The sequence below is a fragment of the Pituophis catenifer genome, unplaced genomic scaffold (genome assembly GCF_029215685.1).
Source record: "Pituophis catenifer annectens isolate HBS135680 unplaced genomic scaffold, rPitCat1.0.hap2 SCAF_3, whole genome shotgun sequence".
NCBI lineage: Eukaryota > Metazoa > Chordata > Lepidosauria > Squamata > Colubridae > Pituophis > Pituophis catenifer.
The window spans coordinates 52173772-52201431 of NW_027256883.1; the positions used below are offsets into that span (position 1 = coordinate 52173772).

General features: G+C 34.0%; 1 protein-coding gene across 1 annotated transcript in view; it reads right to left on the reverse strand.

Annotated features, from left to right (window-relative positions):
• LAMA1 (laminin subunit alpha 1) overlaps window positions 1-27660 on the reverse strand; it is an 88647-nt gene that overhangs the window by 35239 nt on the left and 25748 nt on the right. Inside the window, exons 10-32 of the mRNA XM_070940992.1 lie at window positions 27152-27312; window positions 25969-26109; window positions 24319-24492; window positions 23484-23585; window positions 22104-22315; window positions 21620-21731; window positions 20118-20228; window positions 19265-19392; window positions 18485-18571; window positions 15683-15894; window positions 14970-15076; window positions 13299-13479; window positions 12386-12522; window positions 10778-11008; window positions 9821-9964; window positions 8921-9100; window positions 6940-7125; window positions 5567-5694; window positions 4971-5091; window positions 4715-4852; window positions 2685-2806; window positions 1848-1934; window positions 1042-1235 (exon numbers count right to left, since the gene is read on the reverse strand). Of these exons, the coding sequence (XP_070797093.1) occupies window positions 1042-1235; window positions 1848-1934; window positions 2685-2806; window positions 4715-4852; window positions 4971-5091; window positions 5567-5694; window positions 6940-7125; window positions 8921-9100; window positions 9821-9964; window positions 10778-11008; window positions 12386-12522; window positions 13299-13479; window positions 14970-15076; window positions 15683-15894; window positions 18485-18571; window positions 19265-19392; window positions 20118-20228; window positions 21620-21731; window positions 22104-22315; window positions 23484-23585; window positions 24319-24492; window positions 25969-26109; window positions 27152-27312 (3396 nt within the window). The remainder of the gene's footprint in view (window positions 1-1041; window positions 1236-1847; window positions 1935-2684; window positions 2807-4714; window positions 4853-4970; window positions 5092-5566; window positions 5695-6939; window positions 7126-8920; window positions 9101-9820; window positions 9965-10777; window positions 11009-12385; window positions 12523-13298; window positions 13480-14969; window positions 15077-15682; window positions 15895-18484; window positions 18572-19264; window positions 19393-20117; window positions 20229-21619; window positions 21732-22103; window positions 22316-23483; window positions 23586-24318; window positions 24493-25968; window positions 26110-27151; window positions 27313-27660) is intronic.

Sequence of the window (27660 nt, forward strand, 5' to 3'; positions counted from 1 at the left end):
TCTGCAATACTCAGTATTTTAATTCATGTACACTATATAACATTTACCATTTAGACACTTATTCCTTTAGTTTTGTAAATATTTTTGGAGTTCTTCATTGCCACTTTTCTTCTACTGAATAATAACAGTAGGTTTTATTGTATATTGCATATGTTGAAAACCACCAGTTCACTGTTCAAATTTACATTAAATCTTCCACTCTGTTTTTTTATGCATCAATATTTATTTATTGATCAGAAAACAGAGTTCTTATCCCCCCAAATTTTGTTAGGTGGAGAACATTATCAAAATCCAAATAAATATATTGAGTGGATATTTTTATATGTATGCGTTTCATTCTTCTCTTATATGTGCATTTATTTCTGTAGCTATTTCTTTTGTACTCTCTACAGGAATACATACACTGATATTCAATAGCTTTATCTATTTAGTTGGCCCTATCCAAAATATAGACAGCATTTTTTAAGAATGTTATTTTTTTGAACAAGTATGTTTCATGCTGCAGTATCTTGCAGATTGTTGCCGATAGCCTCCCACCGACCAGTACACTCCCACAGAGAGGGATGCCTCAGGGTGCCGTCAGCCAGGCAATGTCAGCTGGCGACCCCCAGGGAGAGGGCCTTCTCTGTGGCAGCTCCTGCCCTCTGGAACGATTTGTCCCCGGAGATAAGAAGGATATCGGATCTCCGGGTCTTTCGCCGTGCCCTGAAAACTTTTCTTTTCCATCAAGCAGGGCTGGCATGAACCCCCCCCTTTTTTAGTTTTTTTTTAGTTTTTTAGCTTTTAATCTGTCAATGGGTTTTAATTCAAATTGTTTTAAATTTGGGCCAAAGTATGTAATTCTTTTAATAATTTTAAATTTTGTATTGGTATGTGTTTTAGTTCTGGCTGTGCACCGCCCTGAGTCCACTAGGAGAAGGGCAGTATAGAAATTGAATTAAATAAATAAATAAATAAATATTAAACTGCATTTATCAGTTCCCATTCCAGGCACACTTCAACTTAAAAAGCAAAAGGGAAAAAGAAAAAGAAAGCACTTACAAACACATTCATTCTCCATAAGGATGTGCCTTGAATCACACTGATCACACAACTGTCCTGTTACACCTTGCTTACAAACACACTGCCCAGAAGTATGATCACAGTGGTGATGGAGAGAACCATTTGGGTTGCACTGACATTGCTGACATTTGCCACCTGGTACTCTAGGATTTCCATAGTAACCTGGAGAACATCTAGAAAGAATCAAGACAAGTTTCTTGAATGTCTAGTCTTGTAAAAAAAAAAAAAGTTACCTTGACATACCTTATCATAAAACCACAATATCGTCTCTATTCTTTCAGGATTTCCAGTCTTTTATTCCAGCATGCTACAAATCTCACAATAGTCTGAGACTTAAACATACAACATATTTCCCATGTTGAAGGGCATTCTACATTCTATAGACCTTGCAAATAAATTCTGAGAAATCACAGCGGTAATACTTCAATTTTTTAAATAGCATCACAGTCCTATTGAGAGAATTTCATACTAGGATTGGACTAGTAACATATAAAAAAGCAAAGGCATACTTTTTGATTGAATGATGGCACATTACAACATTTATTAGAATAGCCAATAAATCAGGTTTAATAGTAACTAGGGGTTTATGTTAATACTTTAATTCTACAATGAAACAATATAACAACAACTTGCTATCTACCGTACTATATTTCTAATAAGGTAAGACATGGGTTTATGCATCCCTTTTGCCTAATATTGTCTGAATCAACTAAAATTAAGCTATGTCAACTCTTCTTAATGTAGGCACATTTGTTGCAAAAGTTTTAATGAGCTGAATAACTTACCTTTCACAATACTGCCCTTCATATCCAGTGACACAAGCATTGCAATGGAAATCCTTTATACCTTTTGCAACACATGTTGGACTAAAACTTGAAGAACAAAAAAAAATCATTAGGTTTAGGAAAAACATATTTATCCCAACTGGTATATAATTTTATTTATTATATTTGTATTGTTTCATTCAATGACTTAAGGAAATAGACAGTCCTTGCTCTCCCCATTTTTCCCCGATCACAACCCTGTGAAATAAATTGGGTTGTCAGTGAATGGTTGACCCAAAGTAATCCAATGAGCTCCAATAGATGTGGGTGAACTTCAACCTGACTCTCCCCATTATCACCCCAACATCTTGTACAGCCATAATTAGGTATGTAGGAACATTAAGTCATGTTTCTTTTGATGTCTAAAAAAACTACAGTTCCAGTACCATTCAATTCAAGTATTGAACATTATACATATGGATTCAGAAAAGTCTCACTGATTTCAATGAGGCTTTTCCCTAGGTAAATAAGATTGTTAATTAACTATATCAATGCATAAATATAATTCTGTTCCTTGTTGCGGTCTTAGTGTAACTTAATACTTTTCCAAAAGTGTTGAACTGTTATATTTAGTCATTGTGAAAGGCTGATATGATGTAACCACAAGATCAACCACTGGACTATGATAATGTCTATTGAATTATCTGACTAAGCTGAATTACAAATCCCATTTTAGTCAAGGATTTTAAAAAGAAGGTAGAATCACCTAGAAATATAGCTGGCAACACCAGCTATTACTGATATAATACTATATTAAGTATAATAATTATTAAGACAGCCAGGTTAATACTTAGCTACCTTTCAGGGCTCATTTTTGGACATGCACATAGTGAACAATCATTGATGGATCCTTTAACTTTGCCGTAATAACCAGGGGCACAAATATTGCAATGATCACCAACTGTATTATCTCTGCAGTCCTAGGAAGCAATAATTCATGAATTTTAAAATTAAAATAATTTTAAAAAGCTTTCCACTTCATAAATACAGTGCTCTTACTAATTACCTAAAATGTCAAGAGATAGAAATGACAGATAGTATATTTATTCCTTTAATTATAAAAAAGATTGGTATTTAAACCAATGGAGTAAAACTGTAGAAAATTCTTGCCATTTCAATATGGGTAATCCTTGGAGTAAAAGTAATTAGTTCTATTTCTTATTTTAACATTCTTTGATGATTGCCCTAATTTCTTCAAGCCATCTGAGTCATCTCCATCAGTGATTCATTTTTGATAATGTTTCAATTAAAATTGTAAAATTTAAGAGGTTAAGACCACTATGCTAACCTAAACTATTGCAACACACTCCATAGAAACAGTTATTTTGAATTCAGAGCAACTTGAACCAGGGGTGAAATGCTACCGTTCACACCAGTTCAGACTACCCGGTAGTAAAAAAAAGCTACCGTTTTGTCCGAACCAGTATTTCCAATGATCAGCTGTGCCTGCAATTTATATTCGCTAGAAAGCAGAAAATCCTTAAGCCTCCTTTTTCTGTGCATGTTCTGACCCAGCTATGGATCCCAAAGAACATAGCACACACAAACTGTGAACAACTTAAACTTAAACTTAGTTTACTCAAATAATGCAGTTTTAGCAAATGCCGGCTGTTAATAAGCGTTATTACAGCCTGCCAGAATTCCACAGATAAGATAGTCAGAGTCTTACTGGAGTTGGCAGAAAGCCCAGAAACCAGGTTGCAGAGAAATCCCAACACGATGATTAGCAAACTAAAGTTTTGTTTAGCAGCTTGTTGCAAGCTGTGTTCTTTCTTAAATATGCTAAGAGAGTGGCCAATTAGCCCCAAGCCTTACTCTCGAAGAGACCTCCTTCCGGGGAACCACTCCTGCCTTTTGGCAGCTCTGCGTGCCCGTGCATTGAGAAGAGGCTCCTTGTCTTCATCCTCTGTACTTAAAGGAGCCTCTGGAGGTTCTGAAGGCTCTGACTGCATCCCTGCCTCTGGCACCACATCTTCTTCAGCCTCTTCGCTGTCCGACTCGAGCGCCGGCTGCACAGGCTGCTGGCGCACCACCACACCAGCCTCCTCATCATCGGGATCAGCAACAATCTGCGCAGGCCACTAGTGGGCCACAACAGCACACAGCGTGCGTTTGGCATGTACCGCGCATGCACAGGCAACAAACCGGTGGCAAACCGTGGAGGATTTTACCACTGTCTTAAACCATTATGTGCCTCAGTTTAATTTATTGTTTCAATCCGTTCTTCTTTGTACTGGTTTCTTTCAGAAAATAACCTCTTAGACATAGTTTGAATTGTTTGTTTGTATTAGCTTTGTAAATACTTTTGTGAACAAGGTAAAATGACTAAAAGTTATTAACTCATTCTGGCTTCCCCACTTTGCTGGTCAGAAGGTTGCAAAAGTTGATTCCATGAGCCCGGGACACTGCAAGCATCATAAATATGAACCAGTTGCCAAGAATCTGGATTTTGATTGTGTGACCATGGAGAAACTGCAGTGATCATAAGTGTGAAAACAACCTTAGGTCCCTTTTTTCAGTGCCACTGTAACTTCGAGCGATCACTAAACAAACTGTTGTAAGTTGAGGACTATCTCTAGTCCATGATAATATTACAAAGTTTGCAGCATGAATATTATTAGATATATACCATTTTTACTATCTGAATATAAAAATTGTTCTTGGCGGGCTTGCATTTCTAATGTTAATCATCTCATTTTTCAGAGGGTTTTTTTTATCTTGAATTATTTCATTTATTTTAAACATTTATATAACTGCCCACCTTAAAGCCAATTGGGCAGTTCCGAAATATTGATACAAAGAGGATTTATTTGTAGGAGTTTACATACCAAACACTTCCCTGTTTCTGGATCACAAGCACTGCTGTGATTGTTGCACTGACAGGGCATACATAGTGAAACTACCGAGGGCAACACTTTTAGGTGTGAATTTCCATGCCTCTCCCTATAGTATCCTGGTGCACAGTCCTATATAGAAAAGAGCTTTATTAACATGGCAGAATTATTTTTAAATAAGGCATTTAACATATGATACCCTAAAATAACCTAATACCCTAAAATATTTTTTCACTAAGACATACCATACCTGACAGGAGAGTCCTGCATAACCTCCAGGACACAGGCATTTTTCAATGTGGTGAGCTGGTTCCTTGGCCAAGGGCATGTGATCAGCTTTCACTGCAATTTCCATGGAGACATTTGAGATTCTAAAAGGTGTTCCATAAAAACAAAGTAAAAATGAGACAATCTTCATTTATCGAACAAGAGATAAAAACTGCTTATTACTTCCTACCAATTGGAATGGCTTCTGTAAATATTTTAGTCAGGGTTATAGGTTACAAAACTAAAAGGTAGAAATAAATTTCAAAACACAAGATTTGGAATCCTGAGGTACTAGCAGGTAATAAAAATGAATAAAGGCTTAAAGAAATGGCCCTCTTGGTTAGACATTTCTGGAGGTTTTCATCCCAAAATATTTAGAAGAACCAGAAGAGCAAAGCTGGTCTGCATAGCAACCCTGTGATAATAATTTTCCTGAATATGATAGTCCTTAGGTGTGCCCATTAACTTCATTTATTAACTTCGTTTTACACCACTTAGTCACTTCTTTTGTGACATGGATGACTATATGAATTTGATAATAAAATAAAATAAATAAAAATCAAAGTTTTAGCACTTTACCTGCTTTGTTGCAATCCTTGACCATATGAAGCCTTGATAAGAATATATTCAATATGGCTCAGAACTGACATGAAGTCAGAATGTGAAACAGATTCATCTGAAACAGCATTGAAGTATTTCCAGGTATTCTGATAAAGACAAGAAAAATATAAACATAAATGAATTACAAACTGTTAATAACACATACCAGTTTAATGAAATTGCTTTTAGTTTTTTGTGTATCAGTATTCCTCATTTAATGACCACAATTGGGACTGGCAACTTTGTCAGCATTGTGATTGTCTTTATGATGTTACTTCAGCTTTCCTTTGCTTTACTAATCTGTAAAGGTCATAAATGCAAGCATTGGTTATAAACTTCCTTTTTTTATTGCTGTGATAATTGTAAATGGTCATTGAATGAGTATTATCAATATTGCCCTCAACACCTTAGCTGCAAAATTAATTGTATATAAAATGTAAAGTGCTTCTGCATTTAATAAAACTGATCATAAGAACTAGTCATGCCACTTCCCTAATTAAGTCTTCACTGGCTTTATGAGCCCAGTGGAGTAAAATTAATAACCTGGAGAAACAAACATATAGTAAATTAAGCATATTCTAAATTACTATGCTAAATTTGAAAGATGTTGAAAGTTATTTTCAGAGACAGATGCATCCTGACAAGGCTCTAAGGAACAAGGCTGATGCAAGAAAATCTCTCCTGCTCAAAGTATAGTAGATACCTCCCAGGGTTTTGGATAGTACCCAGCAGAAGAATATTATTTGATAGATTCAAACCCAAAGTAGTACTACTGATTATACAATGAGTGTGATAATATTTTTGCCTCTTCAAATCATAAAGTTTACACGTTGAAAACCATATAATTTTTATTCCTATGTTGCTCAACAACAAGTGTTTGTGCAAGAATTTCCAAACCAACTCAAGCGGATATTTGTATTCTGCTTTTGTTTCTGGGACAGTTTGTTTATGTATGTATGTACGTATGTATGTATGTATGTATGTATGTACAGTATGTATGTATATATAACTTCTAATTCACCTTTATTATTAAAAACAATTCTAAAATGATTATAGTTTATAATCTTGGATAGAACACTAACTCCTCAAAGTGGGTTTCATTCACAGTTTCTATAGGTTTCCAATCAATATTTGAAAGAGAATAAGGACATTTTTCATGGATGTAAGACATTTTAATATGTCACTTGATAATGTCATACAACTTATGTTATAAAAGATAAACAACCTAAAGAGAAATAGCTGGTGATTTTTCGATTTTCACAAAAAAGTAAAGAGTAAACAATGTCTCTATTCAACTGTGAGCAAAGACTCTAGATACATTTCTACATATATAACCAAAATTTTAGTCTCACCTCCATCATTAGTATCTTTTTATCTTGCCTTAATCCATTTTCTGGAGCAGGAATATCCACATACATGACCTGTTTCCTAGAGAGACCTCCCTTAATCAAGACTTGCGGTTCAAGATTTGCAGTTCCAAGACCATCCAGAGCATAAAAAGCTACTGAATATTTCAATTTCCCACCATATGCCATGAGCTGTTTTGATAAATAATTATATTGTTAATTTGAGACATTTTTGAAGTATTTTCACTAAAATATAGATCGGTAGCGGACCATCTTTTTCTTCATGGTCTGCTCCAAGATCTGATCTCCAGAATCATCTCTTTTTTCCTACTACTTTTCATTTCATTTTCAAATCAAGCAGGAATTGAAACTTTTCAAACTCCTACTTTTCAAATCAAGCAGGAATTTCTTATTCTCCAATATAATCAATATAATTGGATTTTGTTTTTCGTTTTTCATTAAGCATAATTTCTTGTGCTATCTGAATCAAGAACTATAATCAACTTAATCTATATTCAGTTTTAAAATGCCAGTTCAGGAATCTAAGATTTCAAACATGTGTTTAAAACAATCTAAAGTTAACAATTGCATGTCCTTTTAGAAAAGTAAAAGTAAAATTTTACAAGCTTCTCCACCTGAGAATATGGGAAAAAATGAGGTGAATTTGCAATATATTGTAATTTGGTGAAAACAGGATAAATCTTATTTTAACTTCTGTTACAATAAGATATGTAATTCAACAGGACCCAATACTAGTTTATATCCTTGCTTCTGGACTTCTTGGGGGATCATTTCATTTTTTTTCTCTACCTCTTAGTTTTAGTCACCTTTTAATCACTTGCTTTCATTATTTGCTTGCTTTCAACAGCAATTTTTCTATTACAGTATTCTTAACAAATAGAAGACCTTAGACGTTTTGCCATCACACCTCCCCTTAGTATAATCTTAATATACACACCTTGTCTAAAAATCCAAATACAAGAATAAACACAATAAACAATTAAACAATACAATGAAACTTAGGAAATGTAGATTATTGTAAAAATGTACAATTAAAAGATTCTTCATTCCTACGGACTCTGTCTGCACCTCCCCAGGAGAAGTACAGCTCACAGTGTTCACAGCCCCATATTCAGGGGTGGATTGCTGGGGGTTCACAGGAGTTCAGGAGAACCTCTAGCTAAGATTCTGTGCAGTTCGGAGAACCCCCAAATCCCACTCCTGGCTGGCCCCGCCCTGCCCACTCTGCCCCTCCCAGGAGTCCCCATGTGGCATGTTTTTGGATGCAGGTAAGTGCAGGGTGCGCGCGAAGGCTTGGGAAGGGCGAAAAACTTCTGGGCCTACCAGAAGTTTGGGCTTACCAGAGGACCTCTGGAGCCTGGGAAAGCCATTTTCGCCCTCCCAGAGGCTTGAGGAAAGCCTCCGGAGCCTGGAGAGGGCAAAAGCGCCCCCCGCTGCCATGGTGCAGGAGGCCGACTAGGCCATGCTCACCATGGCCATGCCCACCCAGCAACCGGGCAGAGAACCCCTTGCTAAAGTTTTTGAAACCCACCCCTGCCCTTATCTATCTTCCTTTTAGAAAAATACCGTGGTTTAAAATCCAAGTAGCAATTGTGTTAAGCTACCAACACATCAGACAGTTAGGTCAGCATGAATAGTCAGAAAATCAGGGCATTTTGTTGGGCCTTCAATGACAGTACTAGCTACAACCCCAGGAATATGCCATAGACTCTGTCTCGGAATGTTGACTTCGATTTTAGATTCTATTGAGTCTAGTAGCTTTCAAAATTCTGCAAGCAGTCTTACGTATATTATGTGGTCTCAAAAAACAAAGATATATAAAATTTTAATAGTTTTGCTGTGAAAGTACAGTGAACATATATGAATGAATGTAAGTATTCAGAAATACACAGTGAATTCTTTTCAGAATTTTTAGATATTAAGTTGCAGACTTATCCACAGAAAGGATAGAAAAATAAACATTTACCTGGTTTCCCTGGAACTGATCAGGTAATTTCCAGTAAAAGGGTTCTGCATTCAAGTGTTGGCGGACTGTTGCTGCATCCATTACTATGTCCGGAAATTGGGAAAATACACCTTCACTTGTTCCAGTAAAGTTACTGAGAGAAACCACGTGTAATAGTTCCTGTTCTGGAGTCAGTGTTACCTACAATACCAAGCCAACAGGTTATCCAGTTTCATAAAATGAACTACATGTGGTCTCAGACCAAGAAAGATTTCACATGCTTCCTGAAAATAACTAATCACCCATCCTTTGAAATTTGGGAGCAATTTTATTAATGCACCTTACATTTTATATTAGTATAAAGTTGCCTGTACATTGAATGCCCAATTTTCTTTCATCTTTTATATTTTTCTCCTTCTACCTCTACATATAAACCAGCTGAAGGTAAGGATGCAGAAAAAGAAAGCAAAAAGAAACAAAACTTAGAAACTGTATTCCTTAGACAAAAAGCACTGGTTGGGTTTGAAGAATGCATAGAGAATCCTACAGTAAAGACAATTCAAAACAATATAAATTTGCCTGGAAGTGGAATGCATATAAATAAATGCAACTGAGTTACTTAAGATTTGTATCGAACTTTCAATCAATCAGGACAGCTTGAAACAAATTTTAAGAAATTTAAAGTAGCAAAGTAAACTGATTTGGAGTTGGATATGTCTAAATCAATAAAATAGAATAAAATAATTAATTTTTTAATAGCAGGAAAATTCTAAACACAATACTAGGAAACATTAAGACTCTTCCAAACATTCTGGTGTCTTCCCACCTTAGCTGCAATCCAAGTGGCTTACAAGAACAGGTGTGATCAAGTGAGGAAGAAATTAGAATAGCAAGAAAAGACAACTAGTACACTTTACTAACCGGAACTCTCACATAACCTTCTACTTCTGCACAGAATTCTGTCATCCCAGAACAGAAGCAAGGGATGCATCCCAAAGGATTAATAGCATGTAAAGCAAAGGTCCCGCTTTTGCATTCACTGCAGTGCAATCCAAAGACATTTTCCTGAAGTAAGATGAGATCATGATCAACATCACGCCTTGAATAATTTTTGTAGCCTTAATAGTATGTCAACAATAGGCATTTAGTATGTATAATTCTAAAAGATACCTATAGAACAGGGGTGGGCAACTGTGGCCCTTTTACAACCTGTGGACTTCAACTCCCAGAATTCCTGAGACAGCCAAGCTGGCTCAGGAATTCTGGGAGTTGAAGTCCACAGGTCATAAAGGGGCCATATTTGCCCACCCCTGCTATAGAAACTTGCATTTATTCCCTATGTAATTGTATTAGTCCTAGCCAACTCACTTCCCCATTAAGACTCTGCCCCACTTTAAAGGGAACACCAAACTTCTGTGATCATAGTAAATATATTTATGGCTCAGTTCGGGTGTATCTAACCTGGGAAAAAAAACTTTTTACCCTGCAATGCTGAGGCTTGAAAGTGATTTAGATTGTCCATTTCTTCAATTTAATATTCCCTTAATTACTTAGCTACCGCAGGTCTCTTAAGAAAAATAGCTCCCTTACTTAAGGTGAAACTGACAAAGATTCTGTTGGTTTCCTTTTCTCTTTCACCAGAAATGTCGTATGAGATTGTTTGGGGTAAGTTTTTCTTTTTTGATGTAATGGCAAAGTGAATAGGAAATTTTGGTTTTTTGCAGAAGTGCCTTTATAATGCTTCTCAATTCCTGCTGCTTCAAAAGATTACCAAAAGTTTCTTTAGACTTTATCTTTCTCTCTCCCCTACAGTATACAGCCATGATTAAAAACATTATGAAAATCTTAATAGGTCAATACTTTATCATTATGCTATACCTTGCAAACACACACACCAGTTTCTTCTTCGCAACTGCAGATTCCTTGATTACACATCTCTGCTTTACTCCCACGCACATCACAATCACAAGGAATACAATCAGGATAGTCCCTGTAACCCAAAGCACACAGGGCACACCTATCCCCTCCGTATCCTTGCTTACATTGGCATTGAGAAGTTAGCTGGTCACATTGGAGACTGAGGGAACCTAAATGACTACAATTGCAAGCCTGGAAAAAAAAAAAAAAAGATAGAACCCTGTAATTTGAAAAAGCCATGTTTACAAATTACTTTTGCAGTCATTAAAAAGTCACCGGTATTGTTTTTTTTTTTTACAAGACTGTTTGTTTGTTTTGCCATAAGAAAGAGAAACATGGCTACTTCTCTAAAAATTATTATTAGAACTCATTTTAAAAGTTGGCTCAAATTAATTTACAAATATACTTTTGTAGTAGTGATTTTAGGATGCAATAAAGTTGACTGTAATGAAATCAGTCAACTGAAATAGGAAGAGGGGAAATACAGTTTCTTGAGGTGCTCCATTTAGAAAAATTCCCTGGATTTTAAAATTGTGCATCTAGGAAGGAATTGGGCAAGTTCAGAAAGTTTCAGGAAATGTCAAAGCACTGTTGTTGCTATACATTATCTAATAAATGATTGTGATTCTATTATGGTTTTAAATTGCTGGATAAATTGCTGGCTTATATAATATTTTCAATGCTAGTTTTAAATAAGACGCTATAATGTATTACAAAAATATAATATACATGTGAAAAAATGAACTAGGAATCCAATTTTTCTATATAACTTTTTTTATAAGTAACAGTGCAAAAGATTGTATAGCAAGATTTCTTACAGTTCAATTAGTATATTAGTGAATAATTTAGAACTTTAGTAATTGAGATATTTACATTTGCATTGTCTAAAAGTTGGATTAGCAAAAATAAAACTTTGTATTGACCATTTTTGCTAGAAGAGGGATTCTCTGGTCCAAGCCTTCTGAGAAATAATTTTCTTTCATCAGGCAAGAAAAGCCTTATTACACATAATATAGCAACATTTTGTATAGCAGATATAAATGTGTCCAATTGATCTACAACAGTCCTATCTTTGCTCCATCAATCTTTGATCATGTATAAACTATCACCTACAGCTTATTAATACTTTAGATTATAAGTTTTTGTAAAACAATGTTTTTCTATATCCTGAACTTAATGCACTGTAGATTGATTTTCTATTTTTAGAATTCATTGATAATTTTAATGTTTTTTTCTTCACCTTAGGTTTAGTCTTCATGTTACATTGTTTTACTTATACCCAAGTATTTTGTGGCTTGTATTGTAGATTTCATCTTGATTTAACCTATCTATCCATCTACCTATCTATCTATCTATCTATCTATCTATCTATCTATCTATCTATCTATCTATCTATCATCTAACTATCCATTTAAATACATTTAAAAAAAGAGGAAACTACTCTGAAATAACACATGGTGGAAAGAAATCTAATACGTATATTTTTATATAAAATAGTTCATTAAATTTCATTCAACTTTTCAAAAATTCTTAATTTCCTTTTTTAACATATTACAACAAGCACATTACCTTGCATCCCTTTTCTGTATCATGACCCCAGAAATTTTCTTCACAAAGTTCACATTTTTCTCCAGTTGTATGAGGAGCACAAATGCATTGTCCCGAATCTTTATCACATGTATTGTGAGTATGAGCACAATCACAAGCTGCAATTAGGGCAAGACAGAAACAAGTAAACTGGAAGAATTATTAGTTCATTTTTTTAAATCTAGGATTTAAGAATTCTGAAAATCAATGTTTTATGAAATCCTAACATTTTCCAATTTTTATTAAAAGAAATTTCTCCCATCCACTATTGTAAATGTAAATGTTTTTGCAAATAAATTGTCAAGTAAATGTTTTTGCAAATAAATGTGATATATTTTTTCCTTTTTTATTATTCCTATTTTATTATCTTTTCCATCTGTATTCTCCATTAAAATAGACCAGTTTCATAATATGAAAGAAAAAAAGAGAGAGGCACAGAAAGAGAGAGGCACAGAGAGAGACAAACTCAGTTTGGTGCTGGATTAGAAACCAGGAGACATGAGTTCTAGTCTCGCCTTAAGTACAAAAATGAGCTGGGTGGCTTTGGGCCACTCATTCTTTCTCAAACCACCTCACAAAGTCGTTGTCATAGGGAAACTAGGAGAAGGAAAGAGTGTTAAGTATGGTCACTGCTTTGAGTTACTTGAAAAGTAATAAGGGCAGGATAAAAATCTAATAAATAAATAAATATAAAATAAGTATAATGTAGCTATTGCAGGAGCTAAAAACAGGTTAGATAGCACAATTCTCCATGTTAAAGTGACAACATGAATATCTTCAAAGAGATATTTTATATCACTTTGATATCCTTGTTTGCAGGTCCTGGGCAAGGGACTGTTTTCACTTTTAGAACAATTTTAGTTATTGCAAGATCTGTTTGTGAGCTAAAACTTACGTTTGCAACCACCTTCCTGAAATGCATAAAACCCTGGAGCACAATGATCACACTTGTCTCCAACCACTCCTGGTGCACAGCGACACTGTCCTCTTTCATTACAATCTTCTGCAGCCGAGCCAATTTTATTGCAATGGCAGGGAAAGCAACTAGCTGTAGTACTGAGGCCATAATAACCAAACTGCAAGAAAGAAAGAAAAAAGAATTTGGGTACTTTTTAAATCCTTCTCCTCCTTCTCCTCTTCTAATACCACATTTGCTATAGACTCTTGCTGTTCTCTTTGGAAGCGCGTTAGAAAGGAGTGGTTTTTTTCTCTCTACTTTTTACAGCACAGAAAAATGTAAAAAAAAAACAAAAAAACATTTGGGTACTTCTAAAAGTAATGCCCTGAGATTCTTCTAATAAAAAAAGAACAATGAAACATTTTAACAGTCAACTATCTACTAATATTTGTCAAAATGTAGAAATACATTAAAATCAGATTGATTAGACAAAACCAATTAAATGCTAATGTCATAAATTTAACATTTAGACAGAAAGTGCAATCTTTTACTAGCATATAAACAGCTCCTAAATGTGTTAGGTTTTTAATATTTTGATAGCTAGAATTTGCAAGAGTTGAAAACATGAAACTACTTTCAAAGGTATTTTTAAGATTGGTGAGATAAAAAGCTTATTTCATTCCTAATTAATGCCAGATCCGCTGGCTGTATAATATTAGCCTTTATATTTTTAACAGATGGGTCAATTCTAAAATGTGACAAGAGGATAGGAGCCTATGATAATAAAGAGTTTGATTATATCAATTCAAGTATGCCTTTCTAGAGGTGAGCAGTACATCTGTTTCTATTTTGCTTTTTTGAATTTCCTAATTTTAAATTACTAGGAAAAAACCCCCTAAAATTTAATGATAAAGCAATACTTCAATTATCTGAAGCTTTATCTCTATCCAACAGCTTTGTTGCATTTGCACAGACGGTATCATTTTAAATGTTATTTTTTCCCCCCAATCAATTTTATTTATAAAACTGATCTCAGAATTCCTTGGAGTCTGAGAAATATGCTTTTGTCACTTCCCAGCATTCCTGCCTTGCAGATGCCAGCTGTATTTGGAATAAATAAAAGAAAGACAGATGTAAATTATGTCGGGTGATGAGAAGGCTCTATTCTCCAAGATCTCTGAAACTAAAATTAGACCAGTCTGTTATGATATCTCGGTGGGCAGTATGACTTTAAGCAAAAAAGAATAAAAGTCATTTTTTGTGTATCATCTTAGTTTGATTGTGCCTTTCAGTTACTATGAATTACATCTAGATTGTTTCACTATTATACTGAAATTTAAATATATGTGCCCTGTTTCCCCAAAAATAAGACATCCTCTGATAATAAGCCCAATCGGGCTTTTGAGCGCATGCGCTAAAATAAGCTTCCCCCCAAAAATAAGCCCTCCCCAAAATATTTAAATGCAGAGCTGGAAATCAGGTAAGACGGCAAGAGGAGCCCCATTTTGCTCCATGCGCCCCAAAAATAAGGCCAAGTGCTTATTTCGGGGTTCAAAAAAAATATAAGACAGGGTCTTATTTTCAGGGAAACATGTACATTGTTAGACCCTATGGACAAATAATTAGTAAAAACATAATGTGTTAGTAATGTAATTGCTGTTTTTTTACCAAGCACTTATCACATCTCTTTCCGACTACATTGGCTTTGCATTGGCAGAGGCCAGTTTCATGATGACAGATGTTGGAAAACGAGCCATTTATGTCACATTCACAAGCTTAGATATAAAATGAACAAAGAGAAAAGATTATTATTATTGTGACAAAATACATAATACTAACTATTATATATATTTTTTTCCAAATAAAATGTAGAATTCAATTTCTTACTTTTCTATAGTCTGGGCATTACTATTTTAAATTTATATCTTTGGAAAAACAAATTAATGTTACAATCCAAGGAACTCCAAGTGTATTTCTACTCAAAGAAGAGTTCCCTGATTTTATTAATGCGTGAATTGTGTTTATGATAGTCTCACAATCTTGGGGTGGGGAGAGCTCAAATGCAGAAAAAGGAGATACATTGTTGATTGGTCAGTGTTGAAAAGATACTGAAAATAAGTACTGTACTGAAAATCACTACACATTTTTAAATTAGAAATACATACTCTCCACTCTAATCTTAAAATCAACAATTGTAAGCAATGTCCTTGTTGTAAAACAAAATGCTTTGGCAAAATCTATGAAAAGTTCATGCAGAACAACAGTTCGAAACAAGATATGATACGCCCAGTGAAAGTGTTTAGCATCAGGGGACCAAACTGGTCAAAATGGCTGTAGTCAACTAAAAATACTTTATATTTAATTCATCATGAGGAACTCACCATAACAATGTTTGTTAGTGACTGCATCCCCATAATAGCCATCAGCACACCTTTCACAGTGACGTCCCACAGTATTTCCAATGCATTTCAAACACTCCCCTGTAACTAAATGACAGTGGCCATCTTCCAATGGGTTTACATTGCCATTGCAGTCACAAGGAATACATGGTTTTCCTGGCACTAACGGATTGCCATAATATCCATTTGCACATCTGCACATAAGATAGGACAATTGCATCAGAGTAGAAGTTTGTTGGTTGGTTTGTTTATTATGCCACCCATCTTACGGATACAGTGATTCTGTTTAGATAGTAAGACTACAATCACATTTCCGATTTATTTTTATAATTTGGATCTATTGTGCAAAAAGAAAAAACATTACAGAAAGATACCATGCTTAACAAAGTTATATAACAAAGCAAAAGATGGATCAATACAGTAACAACAGCTCTTATAGGAAAGAAATGGCAAACTGTAGACAGCTCTGTTAAAGTCCACAACTGCAGCAGGATAAAGAACTGACAATAGACCAACTTGTCATAATTCCTCTCCATGTCTGGAATGGATTTGAGATCACCCACAAATGCTTCATACAGTTGTTCCTGATAAGGAGACCATAAGATAGTGGTCTCTGGTGGATCAGGGTGATGAGGGAATAGCAAACTTTTTGCTCAAATCACGGTTGGCCGTTTCAAAGGGACACTGAGTTTCCATGCTTCTTTTTCTAATCACTTTCAGAAATTGCTTATTAACTGCTTTTCAGTTATTGTAGTTGCTGTTATTGTAACCTTTGGATCAATAATCAAGTTTGATAGCTCTAGCTCTAAGGATCTTCAATCCTTAGCGAAGAGGTTTTAAACACAAATTTAAGGACTAAAAATGTTTTGAAATAAACAGCAAAAGGGGATTAGAATTTAAATTTTAGAAAGTTACAAATGAACTAATATCCATCTGTAGGAAATAGGTTTCAATAAAAACTTGGAATTAATTATAAGATTCCTTCCTATGGGAAAATGCTGCTGTTTTGAATTTTCTTTTTTTTAAAAAGTCAGACTTTGAAGATTGGACATTAGAGGAAACCAGAAGAACTATAGATTAAAGGAGAAGAACACTTAAATTTTATTTACTAATATAGAATGAAAACAAAATATTTTAATATTTAATACATTGAGGGAAATTTTTGAACATTGCACCCAGAAGTTAATTTTAAGAGTGTCTGACTCTATAGATAGACTCTGTTTAAAAGACAAGACTAAAAATGATTGAAAATGCATTTAAGAATGACAGGCTGTCAGAATTATATGTAAAAGATGCTATGCTGCAGATACCAATGAAACTAGCTGATGTCTTAATAATTAAAAGGTATATATAAATGACAAAGCAACAGAGTGACCTGGATAAGTTTACTATTTAATTGGACTTACAAAAGAAAGCTTTGAAGAATTTTGGGAGAAGGAACAAAGAAAAAAAATGGAAAAAATGAAGTTCTAGGACACCCTTTGAAGGAACTAAAGGTCAAGATTGTTGAAAGTAAAAGAAAGGAGATAAAGCTAATTTATTTTATCAAGGTTAAAATAGAATATTATTATCTCTGATTTTAATGCACTTTTATTGATCAGAACTGAACAACAAATTATTAAGGACTTGTTTATGGATAAAGAAAGACATATATAAAGAAGAAATATTCTGTTGTATAAATTACTAAAATGTTTATATGTGTGATGAAGGAGGAAGTCATTTCTTTATATATTTCTTTACTATATTCTTATGTTTTCCTTCTTTACATTTTTTCTTTACATTTTTTTCTGCAATTTCTATTTTTTTATTTATTTATTTCTCTTTTTTAATTTTCATTTAAACAGCTATGGATATCACTCCAGCAAGGACTGGTCCAGTTCAGGGCAATTGTCTTTTATTTTCCTGCAACCCCTTTAACTATTCTTATACTATGAACAAAATTACTTTCTTGCATAATCAACCATTCATTTCAAACAAAAGAACCTTACTGCCAACAACACCAATGTCATAGATGTTAAAGCAAAACATCATATTTTGATAGCTAGATATGCTAGTTAATGCTGAGACTATTTAGCAAATGTATTGAAAAGTTTAGATAGATTTGAAAGGAGTTTGTTTAAGATCAAATTTGCAACACATTTTGTATATCAAATAATTCATCTTCATGGTCACTTGCGTTTGATGTAATATAAGGTGATCTGCCCTATCAGGTAGTTGGGCTTATTGGATCTTGAAGAAATAAACCAAACTGTACAAATTCCAAATATGTTTACAGGTAGTCCTCAACTTACGACCACAATTGAGTCCAGAATTTATGTTGCTAAGTGAGAAATTTGTTAAGTGACAAATTTTATGACTTTTCTGGCCAAGTGAATCACTGCAGTTGTTAAATTAGTTACATGATTGTTAAGTAAATTTGACTTCAACATTGACTTTGCTTGTCAGAAGTTCTAAAAATAATCATATGACCCCGGGATACTGCAAACATCATAAATATGAACCAGTTGTCAAGCATCCAAATATAAATCATATGACCATGGGAATGCCGCAAGGGTCATAAGTGTGAAAAATAGGCATAAGTCACTTTTTCAGGTTGTTGTAACTTCAAACTGTCACTAAATGAACTGTTGTAAGTTGAGGACTACCTGTACTTGATAGCAGTTTTGACTCTTTTTGAATATGAATAGTGAAGAGTTCACAAGAACTAATATGACCATTAGTTCGTATAGAGCTGTATTTAGGTTTAATTATATTTGACTAACAACAATTTCTGCTACTCCATACCTTTCACACCTGACTCCTGCATAACCTGGAGCACATTTATCACAGACAACTTCATCTCTGTTATCCAAATGACAAGTAGGACTGAAACTAAAAATAAACAACTTAAGAATTATCATATAGATTATATAAAGTTAATACATCAAATACATGCACAATTCATGACTGCACAATGTAGTAATTAGTGGACACTGAAAATACAATCAGTGCACAATCCTGTATGTGCCTATTCAAAATCAATCCATACTCATTACCGTTTCAAATTGTGTTATACCTGTATAAGTATATACACCATTTCATTCTTAGCTACATGCATGTCCATCTGCATAAACAACTTTATAGTATCTGAAAGATTCAGTACTTAGGAGAGAAAAACTTTTAAATCCCTTAAAAGATAAACCCCTCCAGAATGTCTGAAACATTTACTGGACTGCTACCAATCACTTGGCAAGACTCAGCTTAAATTACTACTATTTCATATAAATAGCAAAATGCTAGCAGATTTTTTAAAAAATATTGAGCAGCACGCAACACTACTTTTCAAGAAAGGCACTACGTTCCAAGAAGGAACATTTTAACTTTTTTAAAAAAAAACTGAGAAAAACAAAACTTCTCCATTTGGGCCAACAAGAGTGATCATTTCAGAAGAATGAAGTGGAATTTTTGTCTTGACTTTCCCCCTTCCCATTCTGATTCTCCTTCCTCTGCTCTCTTGTCCCTTAGTGGCCCCGCCTGTCTGAAATTGCTGGAGTTTTCATATATCATTCCCAATAAGCAGTTTACTTGTTAGTAGCACTTCTCAGTGGACAGGCACATGGCCGGCAATCTTCTGTGGTTCCCCTCGAAGGCATTCCGTAAAATCCTGGCAAACACTGCTCACAAGATTGCCCTGTGGTATTATGCTCACAAGCCTATAAACACACAAGAAGCCTTTTGATACTTAATTTGGATGGAATTTTATTCCCAGAGGGAGCTCAATATGAAAAAGTATGCAGATTTAGTATTCAAAGAACAAACACAAAGAAACAGGGATGCCAGTGGCAATAAGCTTTTGTAAACTCACAGCAACAACTTATGCATGCGCCCTTTACCAGAACTGATACACACATTTGATTTCATACATTAGCTGTGTTACTTTGATGGGGAATGAAAGCAAATTAAATGTATTTTAATTTGGGAATCATACAATTCATTCAGGTATTTTCATTCCATCGTTAAAGAAATAATGCATAAGAAAATATTATCTGGAAATAATGTTCACAATAGGTTTTTTAAAAAAATAACTTAATTACCAGTTAGGAGCCACCCAGAATTACTTTGATGAGATGGTCGGCCATACAAAAAAATAATAATATAATAAAATAATATACTCCAGTATTTTTCCATCCAGATCTATAGGAATTTGGCCATTGACTTGAATGGAAAAAAGCTGTAGCTTGCATTATAAAATATGTTTTACATTAGTTATAACTAAAGACAGGCTTCAAAGGTACTTTAATGTGCATAAAAAAGTAGGCTTTAAAGGTAGCAGAAATAGTTAGGAAAATGTGTATCCCTCCTTGTTTGATGCATGTTTAAAAATTCAACATTTTAAAAACCAGGAATGGTTTGATTTAGAAGCAGAACACAAACTTACAATACAAACACCATGACTATCACATTCCGTTGCATGACCATTGCAATCACATGGTAGGCAAATCCCTCCGAAAAGTATTGCATCCACTCGATAGTACCCAGGAACACAGGACTAAAAATAGTATAAAGAAAGAAATTACAGCTAGCATGTGTTAATTATCATAAATCTGCACTCACAGATTCAGTATAGTGATATTTTGAAAACCCATTGAACCAAATCAAACGATGTTACCTATAAATAAGACTTTACGATTTTGGATCTATAATGCTTTTTCAGGAAATTTAACAAAAACTGATTGCATAGAGATCTCACTCTATGCCTGACAATAATTTCAAACGCGAGCTAAACTATCTGAATTCTTAGAAAATATTTTCTAAAGATATTAATATCCTTATGAGTTTCATTAATAGATAAATAATAAATAATAATAATAACAGTTTTCACAAGAGAAAGGATAACAATTATATGATTTTAATTTTAGATCTAGCTATAGGGAAAATGAACTCTCACCAGGTTCCTTAAAAAATATAAGAGAGAGGTTATGTTATTCCCAAAGTGGAAAATATGTGAAGTTGTTTTAGACAGACAGAATAGGAAATGGTATTTTGGCACTGCAATTTTCAAAACTGCAGATCAAAAGGCAGTTTGTATGTAGACTGTAATTGATGTAAACTTCTAAAAATTTATATAGATTAGGGATATGACACAAAACCAAATTTGAAGGGAAAAAATGACTTGGTATGCACATTGGTGCCCATTAAATGCTTTAAAAGTCATATTTTTCCCTTTGGATCACACTGTATTGTCCTAATATGCATGCTAAGTGGCTATCTTAGAGTCAGTTACTAGAGTTATCTTAAAAGCCAGTATGGTATAGTAGTTAAGGTGCTGCCCTGGAAACCAGGAAACTGTGAGTTCTAATCCCAATTTAGGCATGAAAGTTGACTGAGTGACTTTGGGTCCACCATTTCTTCTCAGCCCAACCCACTTCACAGGATTATTGTTTTGGGGAAAATAGGAGGAAGTAGTATTGCTGCCTTGAGTCATATATAAAAATAATAAAGGAAGAAAATCAATCAATCAATCAATCAATCAATCTTTAGAAGTCTTATTCACTGAGGAGGACATCTTTATGGTAGATGCCTCACAATTTTGGAATTTTCTGAAAGAAGCAATGACTGCACATATTGTATCATTTTGGCAGTGCTGGCAAGTAACATTTTATTCTCTAATATATTTAATTCTGATCATATTTATTAAATATGGCCTTTTAAATACATTACTTGGGAGGGTTGTTTTGGTTTTGATGATCAGTGGTTACTGATTGTGCTTGATGATTTTTGCTGCTTACTACTTGGTTACATGCTGATGTTTTTTGATTGTACTTCTATATCTGGGTTCACTGATAAGTAAATTGATCATGTGATCCCTTTGGAAAACCCATTTTTAAAATGAGGCAATACTATTACATAACAAATAAATAAATAAAATATTGAAATTACTTCACAAGATATTCCAGAGTAACCCTGTGGACATTCACAATATTCTACATGTACAGCTGAAGACAGATCTATGAGATTAGCATTTGCTGTATCCAAAGTCACAGAGTCCAATCTGTAATCACATAAAAATGGGAAATCAACAATGTAAACAATGTATTGTTTTTTTTCACTGTATAAAATAATGCATATCCACAAAATATACAAATGCACAACTAAAATTTTGCATTCTTTCTTGTTCTGAACGCATAATTCCACATAAAATACATTTCATAATCTATTATACATTCAGTAGTTCTAAATAAAATCCAGTTGTAATCAGTATAAGCTTTACAACATGTGTAATACAGCCAGGATCCTGGCAAATATGGGTAATGGATAATACAGGAAGTTGCAATTTCAGTTCAAATTATTTGTCTGTTATTCTTTTACATTCCCTACCACTTAATCCTATTTAACTAAAAAAAATTGGGAACCTGAACATTACCTATATACAGATTTTTCTGCAGTGTTGTAACTCGCCCTAAGTAGAATACGGGTCACATTAACTAAAACTGTCATCAGGATGTCTCGATCTATTGACTTCTTTGTATTAAAATCAATGAAGTTTTCAGAGATAAGATGCACTGTACTGGAATATTCCTCATATGGTTGTAAAGACAGCCCTTCAGATCTTGTAGACAGAATATGTCCATTGCCCTGAAATGACAGGTATTGTTGTTTTATACATTTCTAAAGTATAACTGGAAATTGTTTAAAATTACACTTAATGGAAACCATACAAGGTTCCCAACATTGCTCTTTTCCCCAAAACCCACTCTATCTTTTCCAAACTTTACATTTCTTTTAAGAGTATGTAATATGTTTTGAATCTGAAACTGTTCTTAATGGAAAACATCAGTTTCAAATGTCATATATCTTTATCTATACATCAATTATATTGGAAGTACATCAAGATTTGAAAAAAAAGTATGTTTCAAGTGCAAAACCTTCCACTTTCTAAACTCTGCTCAAATAGGTGTATGCTGAACAATCCAAATTCAAAACCTTCTGCACACCATTAATTTCTTTCAAACCATCTTATACAATTTTCCAGGTGTAAAGTAATATTAAGAAATGCCTAGATCATGAATTTAAACACATTTTCATGGAAACAAAACCCACTTAGCCATAAAAACCCACTTAACATCTTTACTTCCCCATCCAAATCAAGTCTCAATACAACTGGAAGACACCATGATGGAGAAGACAACTCTTGACTTTAAATCAGATGCACTAACAGAGTACACAAATATCACCACATTAAAGGACCATCTGCAGAAATTGAGAAAACCCTCTAGGAAGCACTGCCAAAGGAACAAGAACTTCTATCAGAAGAAAGAACTACAGGTAGTCCCCGACTTACAACAATTCATTTAGTGACCATTCAAAGTTACAACAGCACCAAAAAAAGTAATTTATGACCGTTTTTCATACTTACAACCTTTGTAGCAACCCCATGATCATGTGATCAAAATTCAGACGCTTGGCAACCGATCCATATTTATGACCATTGCTGAGTCCCAAGGTCATGTGATCACTTTTTGTGACCTTCTGACAAGCAAAGTCAGTGGGGAAACCAGATTCACTTAACAACCAAGTTACTAATTTATGTACTGCTGTGGTTCACTTAACAACTGAGGCAAGCAAAGTTGTAAAATGGTGCAAAACTCACAACAGATGTCTCACTTAACAATAGAAATTTGGGGCTCAATTATGGTCGTAAGTCGAGGACTACCTGTACCAAGTCAGGAACTTTCTCCCACAAAAGCATTCAGAATACTTTATGCATTCATACTTTGTATCCTTGCCCATTTAACACGATTACCTGGATAATAACATCAACACTAGATACCAAGTCACTATCTGTACTGTCCATGGGAATATCATATGACACGGTATACTTTAAATAGCCACCAAAGGCAGTGAGCTGAAAGCATAAAAGGCAAGAATTCAAAAGTGTTATTTGTTATCTTCTTTTTCATTTAGCAATATGAAGATGAAATATAAACTTTTCATCAAATAACATAGTTTTCACCTTTTTAAGATTTCTTATTAAATTATCTGTTAAAATGCTAGATTAGACACAAAACAAATAAATCCTAAGAAAAATCTTATTTTCTATATTTACCATCACATTCTAACATCTATGTCTAACTTGACAGAGTTTTACATATTCTGATTTTTTAAAATTCCGAACTTCTTTTTAGTTTCACTATCTTTCCATTACATAAAATTGTAAATTTTCAAAACTGATTCTTAGTTTTTGGAACAACTGCAGTGCCTAAATATAATTATTGTTTAACATCTAAATTGTATCTTGCAACAGTTCTCTGAATATTTCTTAAATCAAATCTTTCCTGTACAATGAGTAAATCATAAATACAGACATGGAAGAACAGCTACTATATTTAAATACACATTCCTTTTTGCGCACAATGTTTGCATCTTAATTCCAACACCAATATTTTTTGGGCGGAGGCAAAGATGACTTATATTCCAGATATAACTTTAATAATCCTAATATGATAAAAGATTCCTAGTAAAAGATGCCCTATGCATTTTTAAACATTACATTATATACATAATAAAGTGAATATGCAATGCAGAAAACTTGATACATACACAGAACACTGAAAAAAACACATTTCCTCCATACGTACCTTATTTCCAAGGTATGATTTAGGTGCAGACCAGTAATAAGGAGGGTTTAGTACTTTTGCAACCTCAGTGTCGTTAATAGTTATTTGATGAGATTTATCAAACTGATCTTCTTGAGGTTGTATAGTTTTTGAAGAATATAGAGCTGTCATCTCCCACCCAGTCATAGAAGACACCTTAATAAAACAGGAAACTTGATGAAGCATTTAAGTAATCAAGAAACAGAGAGAAAGTTTGTGATTGTGTGTGTTTTCCTTTAGCAAAGCTCTATTTTTATTTGGCCCACAATATGATATTGTGGGCAGAGTAATAAGCAAAATAGAAATCACAAGATATGGTTTTTACCAAAGAAAGCATTAAAATGCTTTATATAGGAATGTGGTTTCAGAATAGCAGTACAAAGAGTTTGAGTGGCTTTATGTAATATGTAGTCATATGTAGTATGCCTACATATAGACAGATAATGCTTCTCTATTGGGACTGCTAGCAAACAGAAGAAGCTGTCCATCAGAAGTACTAGAGCACGTGTGTCAATCTCGCCGTGTCACATTGCCATCATGTGACATTTCACAACGTTTTCCCATTTGCGGAGCTGGGCTGGGCGTGGGCTGGGCGTGACACATCTGGCCTATGGGCTGCCAGTTTGACATTCCTGTTCTAGAGATAACCTAGAAAGATTTGAATACATCTTCCAGAAGATGCCTCATACTTTACAGGTTTAAATCAATTCATACTTTACAGGTTTATACATTTAAATCAATTCATAGTAATATATGAAAATAGCAACATATGTAAGTTACCAATTATACGTGTACAAAAATAACAATTTTCAGATCTTACTAGAATAGTAGCATGAACAATATTATAGCAAAACCTGTAAAATCAACATGTAATAAGGCCTCAGTCATTCCTAACTGAATAATAGATGAAAGAGCCAGCCTGGCATGTATTGGTAAAACTTATTAGGGCATGGAGGAGGTATTACCCTTGTGAGAAATGTGCCCAGCCAGGATTTGAGTGTGGCAGCACTCAGTCATTTCTCCTAGGTAGGGTGGTAGAATATTTCTTATCATTAGAGAGTGGCTTCCCAGGCTATCCCATACTTTCCTGTTTTCCATGACATGCAATGCTAGTATACAAACAGTCCCCTACTGGAAAACACTTTTAACAGTTTTTAAACTAATATTATTGCAATACTCAGTTGCAAAACTAAACATTTTAAATTACTAATACTTCAAATTCAAGTATCTCTTTTACTTTAACTATTAGTGCTTGGTTTTCAATAGGGAAATTGTATGCAAACCTGCAACTGAACAGTATTTTCAAATATTATATCTTTAGATAATTTGCCGCTGTTTATAAATTAAACACATATAAAATAGAAGTATGAATTATGTTTTTCTCATTTGGGATCCAATCCATTATGTTTATCATATTCCATTTCTTAGATATTATTTGGCTTTTTAGTTTGAACCTAAATTGCAGTCTTTTACACCTAAGTTTTTATTGAGTGAAATAATTAACAGAGTAAAAGCATTTATGGAAATCAGTTTGAGAAGGAATGCCTGCCAAGCAAGATTAACACAGGAAGGGTGTTCATGCTTGAGGAAAACAAATGAGATACTAATTGTGAGATATTAGTCATATTATACCTTAGTAGTGGACCAAGGAAGACTTTTACACACATCAGAAACACCAAAACAGAAGCATTCAGTGCAACCCTGTGGGTTTCTTTCTTGGAGATTATAGAATCCAGATTTGCAACGGTCACAATTTTCTCCTTCTACGTTTTCCTATGAACATAATCAGAACCAGCATACAATAAAACGTAGTTAGCAATTTTACCTTAATATTTTCTAGGACTTTTCTTCTGAAATAAAGTATTGAGCAGAAAATTTTCACCCCTTATATATTATGTGTCGATAAGTACTTGTATTTTATACTAGGAATGTCACATGATAAGCAAAGATACCAATCATCATACTGGCTAGGGATACTGAGGCCACAGGTGCCACATAACTGATAATTATCAGTTCAAAAAAGTCAATCTACTTCATGGTCACAAAAAAAGTCAACTTTTGCCATGATCATTTTTGCCATGATCATTTTTGGTTTGAATTTCATTCAGTTTCTTATTTTGGCAATATTGAGCCTAATGCTAGGTAAATGAAGTTTCTTGAAGTTTATAAAATCATATTAGAACATCAACTTCATTATAGATAGTAGACTTTTGCTCCTCAGTAAATAATGTGTGGGTAAATGTGAATGGTTAAAAAAAAATCAACTAATGAATTCACAAGCATCCCCCCCAATATCATCTTAATTTGGAATTGCTCTTTCCATGCCAAGATTTACTCACAGAATCTGATATATAAGCCAATGTAAAATGTATGATATACTTGTATCATGTATCTTAGTTTAAATCCCGATCTAGGATATTTTTGCTTAAACTCAACTTAATTGTTAGATATAGGATTGCTATTAAGAGAGAAATTTCCCAAAATAAATAAATAGACAAATTTCCACTTTAAAGTGTATTATTATTAAATTTTTAGTACAGTAGTACTCATCATTAATTAGTTCCAGGAGGCAGATGAGTACCAAAAATGATGAGTACCAAACAATTTCTTCCCATAAGGAATAAGGTAGTGAGTCACAAGACAGCTGACACCCACAAGTTCAAGCTTATATATTGAATACCAAACAAACGATGAGTGCAAGGACAAAATTTTCATATAAAATGCATTTAGTACCAAATTTGATGAGTTTCAAAGCAATTAAGTACCAAGGTACCATTGTATAGTAAATCAAAGTAAAGATCAGAAATGTACTTACTTTGCAAAGGCAAGGTTCAGTACATGGATCATCATTGATGCTGCCAACGAGGCTACAATTACATTGTATGCAATTTGGATAACCTTTGTAGCCAAAGGCACAATGGTCACATTTTTTTCCAGCATACCCTTCTTTGCAATGACATTGACCAGGTTGAATACCTTGAAAAAAATAAAACAAATTTAAGAAAGTTATTTATTCTTTTTTTTTTATTTAAAAAGTTTTACAAATACATTTTGTCCCCAATTTCCCCCCCCCAAACCCTCCATACCCTCCCTAGCCCTCCCCTTTTCCCCCCAGGACTTCCACAAAATAAAATCCTAATCAAAAATACATTTTATGAGACTTAAACCCCTCCACCCCCTATATACTATTTATACCTTCATAAAACTCAATTAATCTATCCCTACATAATACATTCATTCAGCTAAAAGCTATCTGATATTTCCTAGTTTGATATTTATTCTGTACATAATCTATCCACTTTTTCCACTCCCATACATAAGTCT